Source organism: Rhinatrema bivittatum, unplaced genomic scaffold, assembly GCF_901001135.1.
Source record: "Rhinatrema bivittatum unplaced genomic scaffold, aRhiBiv1.1, whole genome shotgun sequence".
Taxonomy (NCBI): Eukaryota; Metazoa; Chordata; class Amphibia; order Gymnophiona; family Rhinatrematidae; genus Rhinatrema; species Rhinatrema bivittatum.
This window is the reverse complement of record NW_021821199.1, coordinates 23,595-43,558: the sequence shown is the minus strand read 5'-3', so window position 1 is coordinate 43,558 and position 19,964 is coordinate 23,595. Positions and strand designations below refer to the sequence as shown.

The window sequence follows — 19,964 nt, the reverse complement described above, 5'->3', positions numbered from 1 at the left end:
GAGAGAGATATCGGTGGTGGGGCCACTTGGCAACAGTGATCATAACATGATCAAATTTAAATTAATAACTGGAAGGGGGTCAATAAGTAAATCTGCAGCTCTAACACTATACTTTCAAAAGGGAAACTTTGATAAAATGAGGAAAATAGTTAGAAAAAAAAAACTGAAAGGTGCAGCTCAAAGGTAAAAAGCGTTCAACAGGCATGGACATTGTTTAAAAATACAATCCTAGAGGTGCAGTCCATATGTATTCCACACATAAGAAAGGTGGAAGGAAGGCAAAACGATTACAGTCATGGTTAAAAGGTGAGGTGAAAGAGGCTATTTTAGCCAAAAAAAATCCTTCAAAAGTTGGAAGAAGGATAAAATTGGAAGAAGGATAAAACATAAGCATTGTCAAATTAAGTGTAAAACATTGATAAAACAGGCAAAGAGAGAATTTGAATTGAAGTTGGCCATAGAGTCAAAAACTCATAAAAACTTTTAAAAATATATCTGAAGCAAGAAACCTGTGAGGGAGTCGGTTGGACCATTAGATGACAGAGGGGTTAAAGGGGCTCTTAGGAAAGATAAGGCTATTGCAGAAAGATTAAATGAATTCTTTGCTTCTGTGTTTACTAATGAGGATGTTGGGGAGATACCAGTTCCAGAGATGGTTTTCAGGGGTGATGAGTCAGATGAACTGAATGAAATCACTGTGAACCTGGAAGATGTAGTAGGCCAGATTGACAAAATAAAGAGTAGCAAATCACCTGGACCAGATGGTATGCATCCTAGGGTACTGAAGGAACTCAAAAATGAAATTTCTGATCTATTAGTTAAAATTTGTAACCTATCATTAAAATCATCCATTGTACCTGAAGACTGGCCAATGTAACCCCAATATTTAAAAAAAGGCTCCAGGGGAGATCTGGGTAACTATAGACCAGTGAGCCTGACTTCAGTGCCGGGAAAAATAGTGGAAACTATTCTCAAGATCAAAATCGTAGAACATATAGAAAGACATGATTTAATGGAACACAGTCAACATGGATTTACCCAAGGGAAGTCTTGCCTAACAAATCTGCTTCATTTTTTTGAAGGGGTTAATAAACATGTGGATAAAGGTGAACCGGTAGATGTAGTGTATTTGGATTTTCAGAAGGCATTTGACAAAGTCCCTCATGAGAGGCTTCTACGAAAACTAAAAAGTCATGGGATAGGAGGCGATGTCCTTTCGTGGATTACAAACTGGTTAAAAGACAGTAAACAGAGAAAAGGATTAAATGGTCAATTTTCTCAGTGGAAAAGGGTAAACAGTGGAGTGCCTCAGGGATCTGTACTTGGACCGGTGCTTTTCAATATATATATATATATATATATATATATATATATATATATATATATATATATATATATATATATATATATATATATACAAATTTGATAACCTCACTCGTCGTATTCCTTTCCAGATCACATATATATATAGAGTAGTTAAATCACAAGCGGATTGTGAAACATTACAGGAGGACCTTGCAAGATTGGGCATCCAAATGGCAGATGAAATTTAATGTGCATAAGTGCAAGGTGTTGCATATAGGGAAAAATAACCCTTGCTGTAGTTACACGATATTAGGTTCCATATTAGGAGCTACCACCCAGGAAACATATCTAGACATCATAGTGGATAATATTTATTTAGGACTTTTAGTTTATTTATTTAGGACTTTAATATACCGATATTCTTGTAACCACTTACAAATCAATTCGGTTTACATTGAAACATAGAGTCTGCGCAAATAAGGCATTACATTAAAACATTACATTAAAACAACATTACATTAAACAATAATACTTTAAAATCGTCGGCTCAGTGTGCTGCAGCAGTCAAAAAAGCAAACAATGTTAGGAATTATTAGGAAGGGAATGGTTAATAAAACAGAAAATGTCATAATGCCTCTATATCGCTCCATGGTGAGACCGCACCTGGAATACTGTGTACAATTCTGGTCGCCGCATCTCAAAAAAGATATACTTGCGATGGAGAAGGTACAGAGAAGGGCAACCAAAATGATAAAGGGGATGGAACAGCTCCCCTATGAGGAAAGACTGAAGAGGTTAGGGCTGTTCAGCTTGGAGAAGAGACAGCTGAGGGAGGATATGATAGAGGTCTTTAAGATCAAGAGAAATCTTGAACGAGTAGATGTGAATCGGTTATTTACACTTTCGAATAATAGAAGAACTAGGGGGCATTCCATGAAGTTAGCAAGTAGCACATTTAAGACTAATCGGAGAAAGTTCTTTTTCACTCAACACACAATAAAGCTCTGGAATTTGTTGCCAGAGGATGTGGTTAGTGCAGTTAGTATAGCTGGGTTCAAAAAAAGATTTGGACAAGTTCTTGGAGGGGAAGTCCATTAACAGCTATTAATCAAATTTACTTAGGGAATAGCCACTGCTATTAATTGCATACAGTAGCATGGGATCTTCTTAGTGTTTGGGTAATTGCCAGGTTCTGGTGGCCTGGTTTGGCCTCTGTTGGAAACAGGATGCTGGGCTTGATGGACCCTTGGTCTGACCCAGCATGGCAATTTCTTATGTTCTTATGTTGATTCTGTGTACTCTGGTTGGAACGTGGATTATTAAGTCCCTGGCACTCTCACTGCACAAAAATAACTGCAGAATGTCTACGATTTCTGCATCAATATTAAATGCATTAACAACATGGAGGGAGGAGGAATAGCCTAGTGGTTAGAGCAGTGGACTACAAACCAGGAGACAAGGATTCGAGTCCTGCTGTTGTGCTCCTTATGACCTTGGGCAAGTCACTTTACCCTCCATTACCTCAGGTACAAAACTTAAGATTGTAAGCCCTCTGGGGATAGGGAAATACCTACAGAACCTGAATGTAAACAGATGTGATCTCAGATCAAATGTCGGTATATAAAAAAAAATTAATAATAAATAAATGTGACGTTTGAAAAAGGCACTTATGTGGAAGTTCCAGTACTATTATCTTTGGGTTATTTTTATGTTGGTCCCATAAAAGGTATCACAACCTACAAAAAAATACACACGATAAAAAAAATTGTAATTAAAAACAGCAATATTACTCTCCACATAGAGAATCTACCATGCTAATGCGATATATGGGAGTAAATGACACTGGTTACACTTCAGTTTACCCAGAAGAGGCCTTCAAAAACAGTAAATACCCATCTCGTCAAACTTACTGCTTCAGTCAAGCACATATAGCCTGAGTGGGTGAAATATAGCTTACAACAAAATCCTCAATCTTACATTGTGTCTTATCTGTACTGGTTAGTGCCTTCTGTAACTAAATACTGCCTTGTCTCATTTATTGCTGGGAGCCACAAGACAGCAATCGCATTCACTTCTATCAGTCAGGATTGGATTTCCCTACATGAACAGAGCTGAAAACACGTTCTAGTCTCAGCCATTAACCGTGCACTGCAGCCTGGTCTGAAGTGAAAGGGCTGCACATTGCTGAGAAGTATTAGCCACATGAAAACCTCTTCTCCAGCACTAAACATAGCAAATTTTGTTTCAGCAAAGGTGGCTGGCAAAACCATCATGATGTTAATTTCACTGAATTCTTCAAATGTAACAAAAGAAAACGGCATTTTTCAGAGCAAAGAGGACTAAGGTTTCCAGCTTCTACATTTATATACATATGAAAAGCCAGTGGGTTTCTCAATTAGTCTCTCTCAATAACATCAAGTGCAGCACAGCTTGTGAATACTTTCATGCATTTCTTTTTGCAGTCACAAACATGGGGTTGGCATCACCAGTTTATCTTGTATTCCTAAGTTAGTGGTCAATTCATAGTCACCACCAGCCACAGTTACACAAGATCAAGGCAGATTGTGGCATCCCAAACCCCATCTCACTATTGTCTGGATAGGGATGGCTGATGTTGACAGTAGGTTTGGCCAGTCTGTCCTTAAATCTGTTTGAGGTGTAGAAAACTCTCCCCACCTAGGGCCTGTTGTTTAGGTTCAGGCTGTCTCCTCCTCTGTTACCAACAGCACTATGGTTGTTGTGCCCATTGGCACCTAATTTTGGGTGTCTGTTTGTCCCCTTTTGTGTTGGGGAGCAGCCTATAGCTATGGATTCATCCAGGTGTGAGGACTACCCATCCTGCTTGTCCTCTGAGAAAGCAGAGTTGCTTACCTGTAACAGGTGTTCTCCGAGGACAGTAGGATGTTAGTCCTTATGTAACCTGCTTGCCACCCCGTGGAGTTGGGTTTCTTCTGTTTTTTGTTTTAATTAGAATTCTATGTTACAAGACTGGAGAGGGACCCCACATGGACGCATAGTATAGGGCATGCTGGGCATGCTCAGTGTGCCTATTCAAAGTTCCAGAAACTTTGACATACGTTTTCCGCATAGGGGCTCCATCTGATGTCACCCATGTGTGAGGACTAACATCCTGCTATCCTCAGAGAACACCTGTTTACAGGTAAGCAACTTTGCTTTTTGTATTTATATGATTTATATTCCGATTTCAGGCACTTCAGAGCAGATTACATTCAGGCACTGTGGGTATATCACTATCCCCAGAGGACTCACAATCTAAATTTGCACCTGAGGTGCCATGCATGTGACGTGCTTGTAATATTTGTTCCAAAGGTGTAGTGGTATTGAAATATTTCCAAATAATTATACTTCAGTTGATTTTTTGTTTTTTGCATTATATAAAAAATTCTTTCTCAGAAGAGTTTACAGTCTCATTTTTTTGTATAGTGCTGCATACATGATTAGCACTATAGAAGTGCTAAGTAGTAATATATGATTTGTTCTGTGGTGTCAGCATTAAGAATTATTCAAGGAATTATAGTGCTGTCAAGGAAATGGAGTGAAATTATTTTTATTTTAGGTTTAGGTTTCTTTATTTATATTCTGCTTATGCAATATGCCCTAAATGGCTTACATCAGAATATTCACAATAAAGCAACACAGAGACTAAAATGAATATTAAATCTAGAGAAATAATCCAAACAAATCACATAGTACAATCATTTCATTTTAGAATTTAGTTATCAAAGGCAGTTCCTAAGTTCTCATACTGTTCAACCAAAGAAAGTACACAAAATAAATTTAGCAGATTCCCAATGCATTTTAAACAAGTGAAATACATTTGAAGAATATTATTTAGAGGAGAATTTAAAAATGCAGTTAACTATTTGTTTTTACTTTATCTAGCTAGTACGTTTCCTATTTTGTTACTTGTGGAAATGCTCTTAATAACAATTACATACACTGTTTTGTATCAGAAGTATTGCTTATCTAGTTAGGTGACATTGTTATATCTGAAATGATGGGAACACTACAGAATGTTCAATAAATAGTATAGCATGTGTTAAGAATTTTAGTATACATGCTAAGGCTTTGGTATTTGTTGCCCTGTTGTAACTTATTTTATGTATTAATCAACTTAAATATATTGCTATTGGAAATACGTTAGATGAGGGGAATCTAGTGCATTGTGCACTGTACCTAACGGTAACTATTGGCCCAGGGAGGGTTGTCATCTCTTCAGCCTGGCCCGCAGCCAGATAGTTGCATCATCCTGTAAGCATTATCTGCTGCTGGCTCCCGACCTTACGCCAGGAAATACTGATCTTTCTTCTCATCTTTCACTCTCTTTACTTGTAATTTGATTTCCTCTGGATTGCAATGCATCATATCAAGACCAGCTAAGAAGAATTATTTAAAAAAAAAACCAAACAAAAAACATTACTGGAAGGAGCCAGCCTAGCGACTCGATGGTAGTGCAGTGCCAGGATTTGATTCTGGAGCCAATAGCTGGGATTAGTGGTGGTAAGGAGGCAGCTTTCAAAGCCCTTGGTGAAGGAGAGAGCCTTGCCCATTGCACCACAGGGAAATCTAGCAGCAAAACTTGGGGTACAAGAATACCGGTTTCCAGAGGGAGCAGCATTCTGTTGCCCCTGGCCAAGGACACATGATAACCAGATTGAGTGGGAGAAAAGCTGGACAGTTCCAAATGAAGTCTCATAGCATCAGAGCCCAGTGGAAGCTGGTTGGGATCTAAAGGAATGGGAGGAAAGTGTCAGGCCTGTAATTGTTTTGCCTTCCTTCCACCTTTCTTAATGTGTGGAATACATCTGGACTGTGCTTCTAGGATGGTATTTTTGTAACAATGTCCACGCCTGTTGCATGCTTTTTACCTTTGTAGCTGCACCTTTCAGTTTTTTCCTAACTATTTTTCTCATTTTATCAGTTTCCCTTTTGAAAATGTAGTGCTAGAGCCATGGATTTACTTCCTGTCCCCCTTCCAGTCATTAATTCAAATTTGATCATATTATGATCACTATCGCCAAGTGGCCCTACCACCGTTACCTCTCTCACCAAATCCTGCGCTCCACTGATAATTATATCTAAAATTGCTCCCTCTCTGGTTGGTTCCTGAACCAATTGCTCCATAAAACTGTCATTTATTTCATCCAGGAATTTTATCTCTCTAGCATGCCCTGATAGTTCACTTACCTAGTCAATATTGGGATAATTGAAATCTGGTGTGAAACCAAAAGAGTCAAGAAGCAAACACCTTGCACATCCGCAAATATCAATATACACTGGTGCAGGGTAAAATGTATCACCACCAAGAGATTCGAAAAGAGATTTTTATTTAATGTTTCAAGTAAAGTGAAACAATGTTGAAACGGCAACTCCACAAGTTACATAGTATATCAATTAAAGCGATCCCCCGACACGGACCGTGTTTCGCTAGGCTGCATCGGGAGGGACCAGCACACACATTTAAATCTAGAATATAAACAAAATGTATAAAATCACTACATGGAGGTGATGAAAAAGGCCAATAAAAATATACAGGTAAGACTACATACCTTCTCATATGTGCAATGGAGCGCAAGCGCCCTCAAAATTGACAACCATTTAAAACAGAGAAAAAGGCGCGAAAGCTGACAGTCTCGCGAGACCTGTCAGGATTGAGAGCTGACAGTCTCGCGAGACCTGTCACCGTGAAATACTGCAACAAAAATCCAAGATTAGTTAAAGAGGTGCCATTCAATCTCCTTGTTCAATCCTTTAGGGAACACTGTGTCCAGAGTGAAAATCCATTTCTGCTCTCTCCGACCCAGTACCTCGGGATAGTTACCACCCCGGGGGGGCCGGTGTACCACCTCGAGGACCGAGAAGGAAAGATCAGAAACGGAGTGGCCGCGTTCCATCCAGTGTGTAACCAAGGGTTCGTCTGTTCTGCCTAAGCGGATGTTCGAGCAGTGCTCGATGATGCGGGTCTTAAGCATCCGAGTAGTTTTCCCTACATACAGCAGGGGGCACGGGCATTTAATGACATAGACCACTCCTTTTGTAACACAATCGGAGGTGGCGCGAATCTTAAACAACCGTCCTGTCAGCGGGTGGACTAGCCCAGTAGACACCTCCGTGTGACAACACATACTACAGTGACCGCACGGTCTATGTGTAGCATGCTCTTGCAAAGAGTGATCCCCCAGACTATGTGGAAATGAGGATGCATGGACCAATCTGTCACGGAGATTTGTGCCCCGCCGAAAAGTGAAGCGAAGTGGGCTTTTCAATAACTCTGTGAGGGCCAGCGAGCTCCAGTGACGACGAATCATGGTGGTAATAGTATGTCCTAAAATAGAAAATGGCAAAATACAGTTGTTTGTCTCTTCATCCAAATCTGTGGGGGGAAGAAATAACCAATCCCGGTGTGTGTAAAGTGCCCTCTTGAAGGCTTTCTTAACTACTCGAGGGGGATAACCCCGTTCTAAAAAACGAGTAGTCAGGCCTTGTGCCTGTGTCAAAAATTCCAGGCGAGAGGAGCAGAGGCGGCGGAGCCGTAAGAACTGCCCCGTGGGAATGTTATCCCTCAACGGCCTGGGATGACAGCTCTGGTATTGGAGGAGGGAATTGCGGTCAGTCTCTTTTCTGAATAATGTAGTCTGGAAGCGGCCCCCTTCCACCGAGACCAATACATCCAAAAAAGAAATTTCTGAGCCATGTAAACAGAAATTGAACTGAATATGAGAATGGCGGGAATTGAGCCAGTCCAAAAACATATAGAATTGGGGGTCAGTGCCCTTCCAAATAAGGAACACATCATCAATATAACGTCGCCATTCATGAATCAAGCCGATCCATTCTGAAGTATATATGAAATCTTTTTCAAATTTATCCATAAACAGGCACGCGAGGCTAGGGGCCATTGTGGCACCCATAGCCGTGCCTCTAATTTGCTCAAAGAACAGATCTTGATATTGAAAAAAGTTACGCGTCAAAGCGATTTCAGACAATTCTTGGATTTTTGTTGCAGTATTTCACGGTGACAGGTCTCGCGAGACTGTCAGCTCTCAATCCTGACAGGTCTCGCGAGACTGTCAGCTTTCGCGCCTTTTTCTCTGTTTTAAATGGTTGTCAATTTTGAGGGCGCTTGCGCTCCATTGCACATATGAGAAGGTATGTAGTCTTACCTGTATATTTTTATTGGCCTTTTTCATCACCTCCATGTAGTGATTTTATACATTTTGTTTATATTCTAGATTTAAATGTGTGTGCTGGTCCCTCCCGATGCAGCCTAGCGAAACACGGTCCGTGTCGGGGGATCGCTTTAATTGATATACTATGTAACTTGTGGAGTTGCCGTTTCAACATTGTTTCACTTTACTTGAAACATTAAATAAAAATCTCTTTTCGAATCTCTTGGTGGTGATACATTTTACCCTGCACCAGTGTATATTGATAATTGAAATCTCCCATTATTACTGCACTACGTTTGGTTAGCGTCCTAATTTCTCTTAGCATTTCACTGCTTAAGCTGTTACAGTAATGCCTGAAGTAATTCACATTTAAGCTTTTCATGCAAACTTAATTACAAAATGACATTCTCTCTTCTACTATTGATACAAGCCAGGATATAGAATTCACTGTTCTGATCGAAGTTTACCTTTTGTAAATACTTAAATATTCTTGGAAGCATTTCCCATTAAGCAGCAGTACTGCTGGTTTTCTTTTTTTATTATTTAAATGAACCACCAGCCATCCCTATTTTTTTCTATTCTATATTTTGTTCCTGAGTTGACAGAAGTCTGAGGTTTTTGGAAATTCTTTTGGCTCAGCCACTGCTACCATTATTATGCACATTGGTTTGTGTGCATGGCTGAACTGATGCACTCAGCCTAAGAAGAGGAAACAAGGACCTTGAAACAGCCAACATATGACTAGCCAAAGAAAGTCCTCAGGGAAGGAGAGAGACAGCATGAATAACTGAAGAGAGATCCTAAGAGAGAAGATAGGACAATGAAAAACCTAAAGAATGAAAAGCTGAGGAGCAGCTTCAGGAGAGGAGACGGAAAGGGACCCTGAGTCACCCAAAGTATGAACAGTCAAGGAAAGACTTCAGGGGAAGAGAGAACAGGAGCTTGAGAGACATGACATGAATAGCTAAAGAGGAGATAGCAGGACCATGAGAAACCTAAAGAATGAAAAAGTGAGGAGCAGCCTCAGTCAAGAAACAAGAGGGGACCCTGAGTCACCCATAGTATGAACAGTTAAGGAAAAGACTTCAGGGGAAGAGAGAACAGGAGCTTGAGAGACATGGCATGAATAGCTAAAGAGGAGCTAGCAGGACCATGAGAAACCTAAAGAATGAAAAGGTGAGGAGCAGCCTCAGTCAAGAAACAAGAGGGGACCCTGAGTCACCCATAGTATGAACAGTCAAGGAAAGACTTCAGGGGAAGAGAGAACAGGAGCTTGAGGGACATGACATGAATAGCTAAAGAGGAGATAGCAGGACCATGAGAAACCTAAAGAATGAAAAGGTGAGGAGCAGCTTCAGGAGAGGAGACGGAAAGGGACCCTGAGTCACCCATAGAATGAACAGTCAAGGAAAGACTTCAGGGGAAGAGAGAACAGGAGCTTGAGGGACATGACATGAATAGCTAAAGAGGAGCTAGCAGGACCATGAGAAACGTAAAGAATGAAAAGGTGAGGAGCAGCCTCAGTCAAGAAACAAGAGGGGACCCTGAGTCACCCATAGTATGAACAGTCAAGGAAAAGACCTCAGGGTAGGAGGGAGCAGAACCCAAAGCATGAATACATCATGAAGAAAGTAATTAAAATGAGGCTATTAAAATTGTTGCAGCTTTTTAAAATAAAACTGTTAAGATATGAGAATGTTACATCAAGAAAAGAGAGAAGCAAAGATCAGCAGAGGAAAGAATAGCTTTATAAAACCAAACCGTAGTATTTTAAGGGAACTACGGTATTTATTTGTTCACATTTATTAATCACCCTTCCAGAGGCTGCCCAAGGCAAAACAAAACAATATACATAAAAGATCTGTAAACAATCAATAAAACCTTGATTAAAATATTACATTATGGTCTAAACAACTCCAGGTTATCCTGCTGCAGTATCATAACAAAATGCAGAAGGCATAGGGTTGGAAGGTAGAAAAACTAGTAATGGGCTTGCAGGCTTATGGTGACATGAAGACGAGAATACATTGGGATGGGAGTCAGGAAAAACTGGCTACATTGAAATATCTTTGTGCCGTACAATTAATTTAAATATTTATTTCTGAGCATCCATTGTTGCTGTCTTGTATCCAGTTTCTTTTTGAAATGTATAATGATGTTTGTTATTTCTCACTCTAGGAAATGGATTTCTAAACTCCCGAGCTTCTCCTGGTCTGCTGGGAACCACAGGTGGAAATGGGCTAGGCAAAGCGATGCCTACAAAGTCTCCACCTCCACCCGGAGGGAATCTTGGCATGAACAGTCGCAAACCAGATCTTAGGGTAGTAATTCCTCCCTCCAGCAAGGGCCTGATGCCCCCCCTGGTGAGTCCTAGTATGTCCAATGCTGGAGGAGTGGAGGGCGAAGAGGGGTGCAGTTTGTTTTACTGTTCTCATTAATGTTGCAAAATAGCATGACTTAGTCTCTATCATATGACGTTCTGTGCAAGTATCTGTTCAGAATGGGTGACCAGTCCTCTGTAGGCAAATTGGAACCTTCTACTAGTACTTTATTTAAATTCTCTGCATTGTCATTGATCGTGCTATTTCTCCATTGACAAGCAGAGCTGAATTAGCCATGACATGGGTGATATCTGGCAACACCAAATGGTCCTCAACTTAATATCATGGCAATATTAAGTCGGAGGTCCCAAAAAGTTAAAAAAGAGTTAAAAAAAAAAAAAAAATTTAAAACGGGCTCGCGGGTTGAAAACCGGACACTCAATTTTGCCGGCGTCCAGTTTCCGAACCCATGGTTGTCAGCGGGCTCGAGAACCGATGCCGGCAAAATTGAGCATCAGTTGTCAAACCCGCTGACAGCCGCCGCTCCTGTCCAAAAAGAGGCGCTAGGGACGCACTAGTGTCCCTAGCACCTTTTTACCACCAGCCCTAATTTAAATATTTTAGATTACTCCCGGGAACTTTACTGTATCGGCCTGAAACTGGGCATAGCAGTGATTAAACGAACATTGCCCAACTGACTAGCCAACTCCATTAAGGCTCATCAGATTAAAGCCATGCCCACATCAGTAGCTCATTTACGAGCCATACCTCTTGAAGATAACTGCAAAGCTGCAGTATGGCTGTCAGTGCACACATTTGGTCCATTTATTGTCTGGACAGTCTTTCAAAGAGTGACAGTAAATTCGGACTAATAGTTTTGTGTAACCTGTTCACCCAATAGTCTATTGTCCAAGTTGGTTTCTGGATTTCTTATTTAATAAACACTCTGCTGTAGTCCTCCCCACGTGTCATGGCTAGTTCATCCCTGCTTGTTGAGAAGAAAGCAAATTTGCATGCCATAAACAGTGTTCTCTGTAGACGCCAGGATGAATTTGCCATGCTAAATACCAACCTGTAACTCCCTGAAGAGTTGACTGTCTAGCTAGAATTAGCTCTAAATTCAACTGAGAGGGGTCACAAGACAATGCCCATGTGGGAATTCCCGCACAAGCTCAGTAGAGCAATAGCCCTACTAGCTGAGAGAGAGGTCTATTTGGTGCGGCTGGATGAGGTCCCGCAGTTGCCTTGTGAGCCCCTCAGCTTTGCAGATGTCATGGCTAATTCATCCTGCTGTCTATGGAATACACTGTCTGTAGTAAGCAAACTTGCTTTCTTCAGGCTTTAACTAATTTGAGTCTCGTCAGATCACTATTTTATTAAATTCAATTAGTTGCTAAATATACAGTACCAGCTTAATGTAAAATCACATCATTGAAGCAGCTTTTTGACTTAAACTGGCCAAAAAGTCAGACTAAATGTAAGCCACATTGAAATGTCTGAATGGCAGAATATAAATCAAATAATTAAATAAAACATGTTGAAATGCTCATCTGAGTACTGCCATTATATTTAATAGCACTGCACATCCATCAGGGTAACTTGCACAGAGCATCAGTACTGCCCTTGACAGAAACATGGGGGTAACCTGCACGGAGCGGCAGTTACTGCCCTTAACAGAAACATGGGGGTAACCTGCAGGGAGCGGCAGTTACTGCCCTTGACAGAAACATGGGGGTAACTTGCACAGAGCATCAGTACTGCCCTTGACAGAAACATGGGGGTAACCTGCACGGAGCAGCAGTTACTACCCTTAACAGAAACATGGGGGTAAACTGCATGGGGCGGCAGTTACTGCCCTTAACAGAAACATGGGGGTAACCTGCAGGGAGCGGCAGTTACTGCCCTTGACAGAAACATGGGGGTAACCTGCACGGAGCGGCAGTTACTACCCTTAACAGAAACATGGGGGTAAACTGCATGGGGCGGCAGTTACTGCCCTTAACAGAAACATGGGGGTAACCTGCAGGGAGCGGCAGTTACTGCCCTTGACAGAAACATGGGGGTAACCTGCACGGAGCGGCAGTTACTACCCTTAACAGAAACATGGGGGTAAACTGCATGGGGCGGCAGTTACTGCCCTTAACAGAAACATGGGGGTAACCTGCACGGGGCGGCAGTTACTGCCCTTAACAGAAACATGGGGGTAACCTGCACGGAGCGGCAGTTGCTACCATAAGAAACTTGCTGGGTAGACTGGATAGACCATTTGGTCTTTTTCTGCCGTTACTATGTTATCAGTTTGAAGAAAAGTTAAAATTGCATTTTTTGAATTGGATTTTGATTTTTCTGAATCCTGATGGGTGATATAAAAAAAAAATAAGCTGATGTAGTACAGGCATTCAAATAGGACTTCTCATGGAGGTGAGAGCTGCCAGAAATGGGAAGGAAAGTGCTTGGCATGAGGGATCCAGGAAAATTATGGAGGAAATGAACATTTCATGAAGTTATTTTTAGTTCTCAAGTCTGTGCAGGATTATATGGTATTGTTCACTCAGAGTGGAACATTTCATCATAAGCAGTTTTTTGGGGAAGTTTTTCACAGCAAGTTAAACTGAGTTGCTGTACAAAAGTACGTTTTAAGAAAATGCCGTGATCAAGGCTTCTCCTTTGGTAATTGTGCTGTCCAATTTTGTTTGCTGCGTACAGACTGAGGAAGATGAATTGGAGATGGTGAGTTTTCCCTTTCTGCTTGATGAGAGAAGGGGGATAAGACACTTAAAGCACAAGTTTTATTACTTATTTTGTTAATGAAACCATGTTCCCTTTATAGCCCATGCATCTCTTTGAATTAGCATGTCTGGGCAACAATTAAAAAAAATAGTGCAAGTGCAGAGAATGACAAAATGATTTAACAAATTCACTGTTTATTTTTCACTTTCTTAGAGGGCCTTAATATACAGTGATTGTCCATGCTTTAAAGACACTTTACAAATCTAATGAAACTCCTCTGCCATCACACAAACAAAAAATTACTTTATGCAGTCTCTCAGTTTTTCAAACTATACTTAGCCAGCAATTTCTCTCCTGAAGCTCCCCAAATTGTAACTAGAGAGTTCTGTGCTGTTTCCTCTTTTTCAAAGGGATTACATCATCCCCTGGTTTAACAGTGCTGCTCTTACAGTATGAATGACTTCATCCTGCATCCTCAAGGGGTTTCCCTGTTTACACTCCAAATATGCAAATCTGACAGAGCGGCCACATCCCCTTCTCCAGTGGGAAGAATAAACACTATTACATTTTCCAAAATATTTACTCTGTATTCCTTGACTTGGAGTCTGAAAAATGTATTTTTAGATTACAAAAATACTTGTAAATTCTTCATAAGAGATCTGCAGTTTATTTTAAAATGCAAAGGCTGTTTTGTAAGTCTGTGTGGAACAGAAAGCCAGCATATTGCTAGGGGAATGTGCTGGCTGTATCGGATTTCAGTTACTTACTTTTTGTCATTGATTTGACTTAACATGGACTTATTGCTGATATTAGGACTCTAGCTGCATGAAGGCATGAGAAGATGTGTACCACATTTTTGTGCTTTCTGCTGTGTTGTGTTGCATGCAGTTGGATGGTTCAAGTACACTTTGGTTCTAGCTTTTATTCTCAGTACCTAAACAAATATAAGGCCTGGAAAAGCTGAAGCGCCCTGTTCATTAAATAGGGTTCACAATTTCTGTCCTATAAAAATTATCTGAACTCGGATTTTTCCCATAGATAAAGAATGAGGACTGAGGTATATGAAGTAGGGACTTAACTGAGGAATTGCTGGTGCTGATTTATTAAGAAACATTCCTCTAGGACACAGAAATTGGCTCATATTTTAAACCTACTTAAAGCAGGGGTATTCAATTTTTATTGGCAAAGGGCCAATGTAATGGTTTCATTTTTGATCAGGGCTTACACAGACAACCCTCCTCCCTTTGTTAAAAAGTAGAAAATGTCACAGCTCCTTCATCCCGCTGAGAATATAGTGCCAGGTACCAAGCATCCTTCCTGTGCCTGCTGCTGCCATCGCCATCCATAGGCTCCAAGCCCTGCCAGCCCAAACTTTGGACTACTGACTGCCCAGAGACGAGCAGGGGTGGCGAAGAGCAAACGTTACAACATGCAGCACTTCTCCCACTTCCCTCCCCCACCCCATCCCCAAAAATATTGATAAGTATTGCAGGAGCTAGAACTAATAAGAGTAGATTAGGGGCCCATCATTACTTATGCATACAGTTTGAAAAAGTATATAAAATATAACAAAATATTTTAAAAAGTAAAGTTTTCAAAATTTAAAAAGTCAGTTCAGTATCTACATTTAAAAATTGTTCATATATTTTCTTTTCATTGTATTTGCGCATCCTGTTTCCCTTCTCCTTTCCTTCTTCCCCTCTGTTCTCTGTCATGTCACTGCCTTTCCAGTTTTCTCTTCTCCACGTTTGACTCTCTTCTCTTCAGTAGTGGGGGTAGGTATAGAGAGAGCACTCTCACCCCTCCTCTCTAAACCTGAAACATGCTTGGAAGACTAGGAGGGGTGCTATTCTGGAGACTGCTGCTTCCTTCTGGGCTTTTATCTTCCACTCTGGTTCACCTGGGTCAGAGAGAGCTGTTTAACTGGTGGGACATATGGGACAAAGCTGAAGTTCATTTGGCTTAACTTTCAACTTAACTGTTCTTTTTTTTTAAATAACTTACCCTATTCTATGGATATTAATTGTAAAAACTGATTCTTTCAATTTTACTGTTTTCTGTTCTGCTTAATAAGTGCAGCTGCATTAATCATGTTCTTCAAAATATCAGTTTATAAGTTTCTTGGTTCTACGGTTCCTCTTTTCATCCTATTATTAGATAATGCTTGTTTATCTTTTCTCTAATATGCTTTACAACACCTTTTTATACTTTTTCTAATAAAAGATTATGCACTGTTTATTGTGGCTATATCCCATGAGCAGGGAGTTCTGACCACACAGCAGTCCACCAATTTACTTATAGTCATAAATGTTGGCATGGCTAAGCAGGAGGCACTACAGGATTGCTTCTACAGCCAAGTCAAAAGCAAAGCACGTTCAAGCAGCAGCTTTGTATGAATTATCAAGAAGGCTGCTCACCCCATAAAAATGTTTCTTGCAGTAATTTTGTTATGGGTTTGACAGTTGTTTGATTATGATGGTAAATATTACCTTCCTTAACATAAGACTTGCAAGTAGCTGGCACAAGCAAAAGTTACTACTCTTATTTATTTATTTGTTTTTATATACAGACGTTCAAAAATATATCACATCAATTTACATAGCAAAATCAATATAGATAACAAATGTAACAAATATAAATTAAATGATAAATAAAAAAACTTAAAAAAAAAAAATTGACACATCGATTATACCTATTATCGTTCCATAAAATAAGATCAAATGTTAAAATACAATAAAATACATAAAATTCCTTAAAAAAACAATAAATTCACAGAATTGTATAATTGAGATTACTATGAAAACATCAGACAAAGTAGAATAGTTAAGTGAAGGCTTGTTGGAATAGCCATGTTTTGAAGCCCTTTTTGAATATTTTGGTGTTAGGTTCTAATCTGAATTCCTGTGGCAGTGAGTTCCACAGTGTAGGACCTGCAGTAGATAGGGCTCTTAGTCTAATGGAGTTGAGGTGTTCTGACTTTGGTGATGGGATGGGCAGAGTTCCTTTGCTGGCTAATCTTGTGGTTCTTTGGGGTGTATGAAAATGAAGTGCTGCTGTATGCCATTCCATCTTTTCATTATACAAGGTTTTATGAATTAATGATAAGGTTTTGTATTGAGACTGGTAAGTAATTGGGAGCCAGTGTAAATGTTTTAGGACAGGGGTAATATGTTCAGAAAGTTTAGAATTTATTAAAATTCTTGCGGCCAAATTTTGTTGGAGTTGGAGGGGTATAGTGGTGGAGTCTGAAAGGCCTAGAAGGAGCGCATTACAATAGTCAATTTTTGTAATTAAAAGCGCTTGTAAAACTGTTCTAAAATCCTGTTCAGGTAATAATGGTTTTAACTTTTTTAAAACATGGAGTTTAAAATAACTGTCCTTGATATTATTTATCCATTTTTTGCAGTTGAGCTCACTATCTAGAGTGACGCCCAGATCTGATTTCATGCTGAATCGTGTAACTATTCGAGATGGTTGTTATATGAATTGGAATTGGATCATTTATTTTTGGGCGGAGTATAAGAAACTCTGTTTTTGCATGATTAAGTGATAGGCTAAGTTGCGCTAGTAGTCGTTTGATCGCAGAGAGAGATATTTCCCAGAGTTTAAAAGTAATCTCAAGTGAATCGTCGTTTGGGATTAAAATCTGGACATCATCGGCGTATATGAAGTGAGTTATTCCAAGACCTGCTAAACATTTACATAGCGGGAGCATGTGAAGGTTAAAAAGTGTGGATGATAGTGATGATCCCTGTGGTACTCCATGACTGATATTTACTTATTCTGAGAAGTGGGTTTTTACTTGGACTTTATAAGATCTATTACTAAGGAATGACTCAAACCAATGCAAGGGGGTACCTGTTACGCCAATTTCTTTTAATCTGTCAAGTAGGATCTTGTGGTTAACCGTGTCAAAGGCGGCCGAGATGTCTAGCATTATGAGAAGGTACAATTGACCGTTGTCGAAACCCCTCAGGACGAGAGATATTAGGAGGGTCTCTGTGCTGAAGAATTTTCAGAAACCGAACAGAAAGGAGTATAGAATGCTATGGGTGTCAAGGTGTTCCATCAGTTGTCGGTTAACAATTTTTTCAGTAAGCTTGGAATAAGGCTGGTAGGTTGGATATCTGTCTATAATTAGATAACAGAAACATGGAGGTAACCCACACAGGGCGGCAGTTACTGCCCTTAACAGAAACATGGGGGTAACCTGGTTTGCAGGTGACCTCTCCTCATATTTTTAAACAATGGAACAGATAAGAGTACTTTGGCTAGATCTTAGTTGACGTCTGAGTATACCATATCAGTTTGTCCAGGGCCGCCTCTCCTTAAGGCTTGAAAAAGCAATGTAAGAATTTAGCATATGTGCCTTAATATGGCCAGTGTAATGCCAGCAAAGTAGAGGAAATAAGTCCTTCCGATGCCTGCTGAAATCAGCTGTAGTGCGTGTGTGACCTGCTCAGGGAGGCTCACACATAGGTTACTGCAGTAGTCCACGTGTGATGCATGGCCTGAATTACTGTCCTGAAAGAGCTCAAATCAAGAAAAGGACTAGCCTCAATTTCCATAAAGTGGTTTAAAACCACTTGGGGAATAGCAGGTTAGGAATGAAATCAGAAGGAAAAAGATTCCTTAATGATTTTCTTTTCTCAGCGCCCTAAATTGTCTCAATTATATTTTTTGCTAATGTTGCTGCTTTAAGTGACTTGAATAGAAAAGACATTATTCAGTACAGCTGCAGCATGGAAAGCAAACTGAACGACTGTGTAAAGCAATCTTATAGCTGTAAGATTCAACTCCTAGATTACAGTCTTGTTGAAATGAAATATTACTTATTGTCATGTTCAGTTTTACACATTTTGACAAGCATGTGGCTGAATAATGCAGGAGCAGGCTGCCCTCTAGTGGATGAGTCTTTAATGTCAAACTCCTGTCCTTCATGCTCTGTGGTAGCTTCTCATAATCGTTCTTCAGACCAACAAAGTCTAGAACAGGACTTCCCAAATCTGTCCTGGTGACCCAACAGCCAGTCATGTTTTTAAGATGTAAACAATGAATATGTATGAGATAAATTTGCATATGCTGGGTCTCTAATGCATGCGGATCTATCTCCTGCATATTCATTGTGGATTTGGGGGGTCACCAGGACAGACTGGGAAAACCTGATATAGGAGCTTAATGTACTTAAAATTACTGATACGCTACTATATTTTACAGAAGATGGCACCAGCAGGGAAGGGTTGGTTTGAAAAACAGCAGTGCAGAAATGCTCCAATGCTTAGGCAAAACAAAACTTTTGAGGTCCTCTTTGATTCTTCATTTTTGTTTCATTTTAAAAGAAATTTTAAAAAAGGCACTTTATGAAAGAAGAATTCTTGTTCTTTTTTCTCAAGTATAGTTAGAAAATATTACTTTGGGGGAAAAAAATAATCAATTGCAGTGCTCCAAAAAAGAGCATGCTAGTTTTTCTGAAAGTACAAAAGTCAGTGCAAGAAAAGCATCATCAGCTAAGCATCAGTTTCTTAAAAAAAACAAAAATGGGTGAGGGTTTTTAATGTAAAATGTAGAGCAAATATCTTTCTAAGAATAAGACCAGTAGCTGGATGAAGAGAGCCAAAAAACAAGCAAGTTTATATTTTGAAGTCTCTAGTTAATAGTCCTGCTTTGTCTCTATTTTTGGCAAAGAGAAACATGGATAATCTTGCTGTTGGATGCATCCTTCTTCCATGAGAGCCACTGGTAGAGAGGAGAGTCTTGCATGCTTTGACTGACCATGTTAAGGAGTGTTACAATTTCAAACAGTTTCAGTTGACAATGCTTTGAAAAGGCAAGATATCAAATAAATAAAAATAAAAAGTTGACCCTAGCCATCACAAATCCACTGTAAATGGTAAAGAATTAAGAATAATAATTGTGGAGTCTGAAAATGTGCAAGAATGGGTAAACAAGTCCTCTTACTTAGAAGAAAAGCCATCAATTTTTCTGTAGCTGATACTTGGAGACCTCTGACTTTCAAGCCCTTTCCCAGCATCCATTCACTTCCTAATAAACATTTTGCTGGAGAGGAGATACTGAAATATGCCGTTAGTGAGCCTCGCTCTGTGTGTTGCAGTCACCTCTGGCAGTATCAACATCTATAAACGAAGCTTGACCGACGTGCCGCAAATGCGCAGTAGAGACCAGCTCTACCGCGCATGTGCGGGCGAGCACGTCGGTCTGACGCTAAGAAAAAAATGGCGGCGTCCAGTGGCAGCAGCGGGCGGCGGCGGTAGCGGACGGCGGCGGTAGCGACGGCGGCGGTAGCGGGCGGCGGTAACGGCGGCGGCGGTAGCGGGCGGCGGTAGCGGCCAGTACCGAGGGAGGGACGGACTGAGTGGGAGGGAGGGACTGAGAGGGAGGGACTGAGAGGGAGGGAGGG

At 40.3% G+C, this 19,964-nt stretch overlaps 1 protein-coding gene across 6 annotated transcripts in view; it reads left to right on the top strand.

The window, feature by feature from the left end:
* The window catches only part of LOC115082516 (myocyte-specific enhancer factor 2A-like), a 65,057-nt gene that overhangs the window by 32,470 nt on the left and 12,623 nt on the right, over positions 1-19,964 (top strand). For 4 of the 6 annotated variants that reach the window (XM_029586747.1, XM_029586743.1, XM_029586742.1 and 1 more), the window contains 2 exons: positions 10,674-10,858; positions 13,523-13,546. In XM_029586747.1, coding sequence (XP_029442607.1) covers positions 10,674-10,858; positions 13,523-13,546 — 209 coding nt within the window. The remainder of the gene's footprint in view (positions 1-10,673; positions 10,859-13,522; positions 13,547-19,964) is intronic. The other 2 variants (XM_029586745.1, XM_029586744.1) reach the window with 1 other exon arrangement.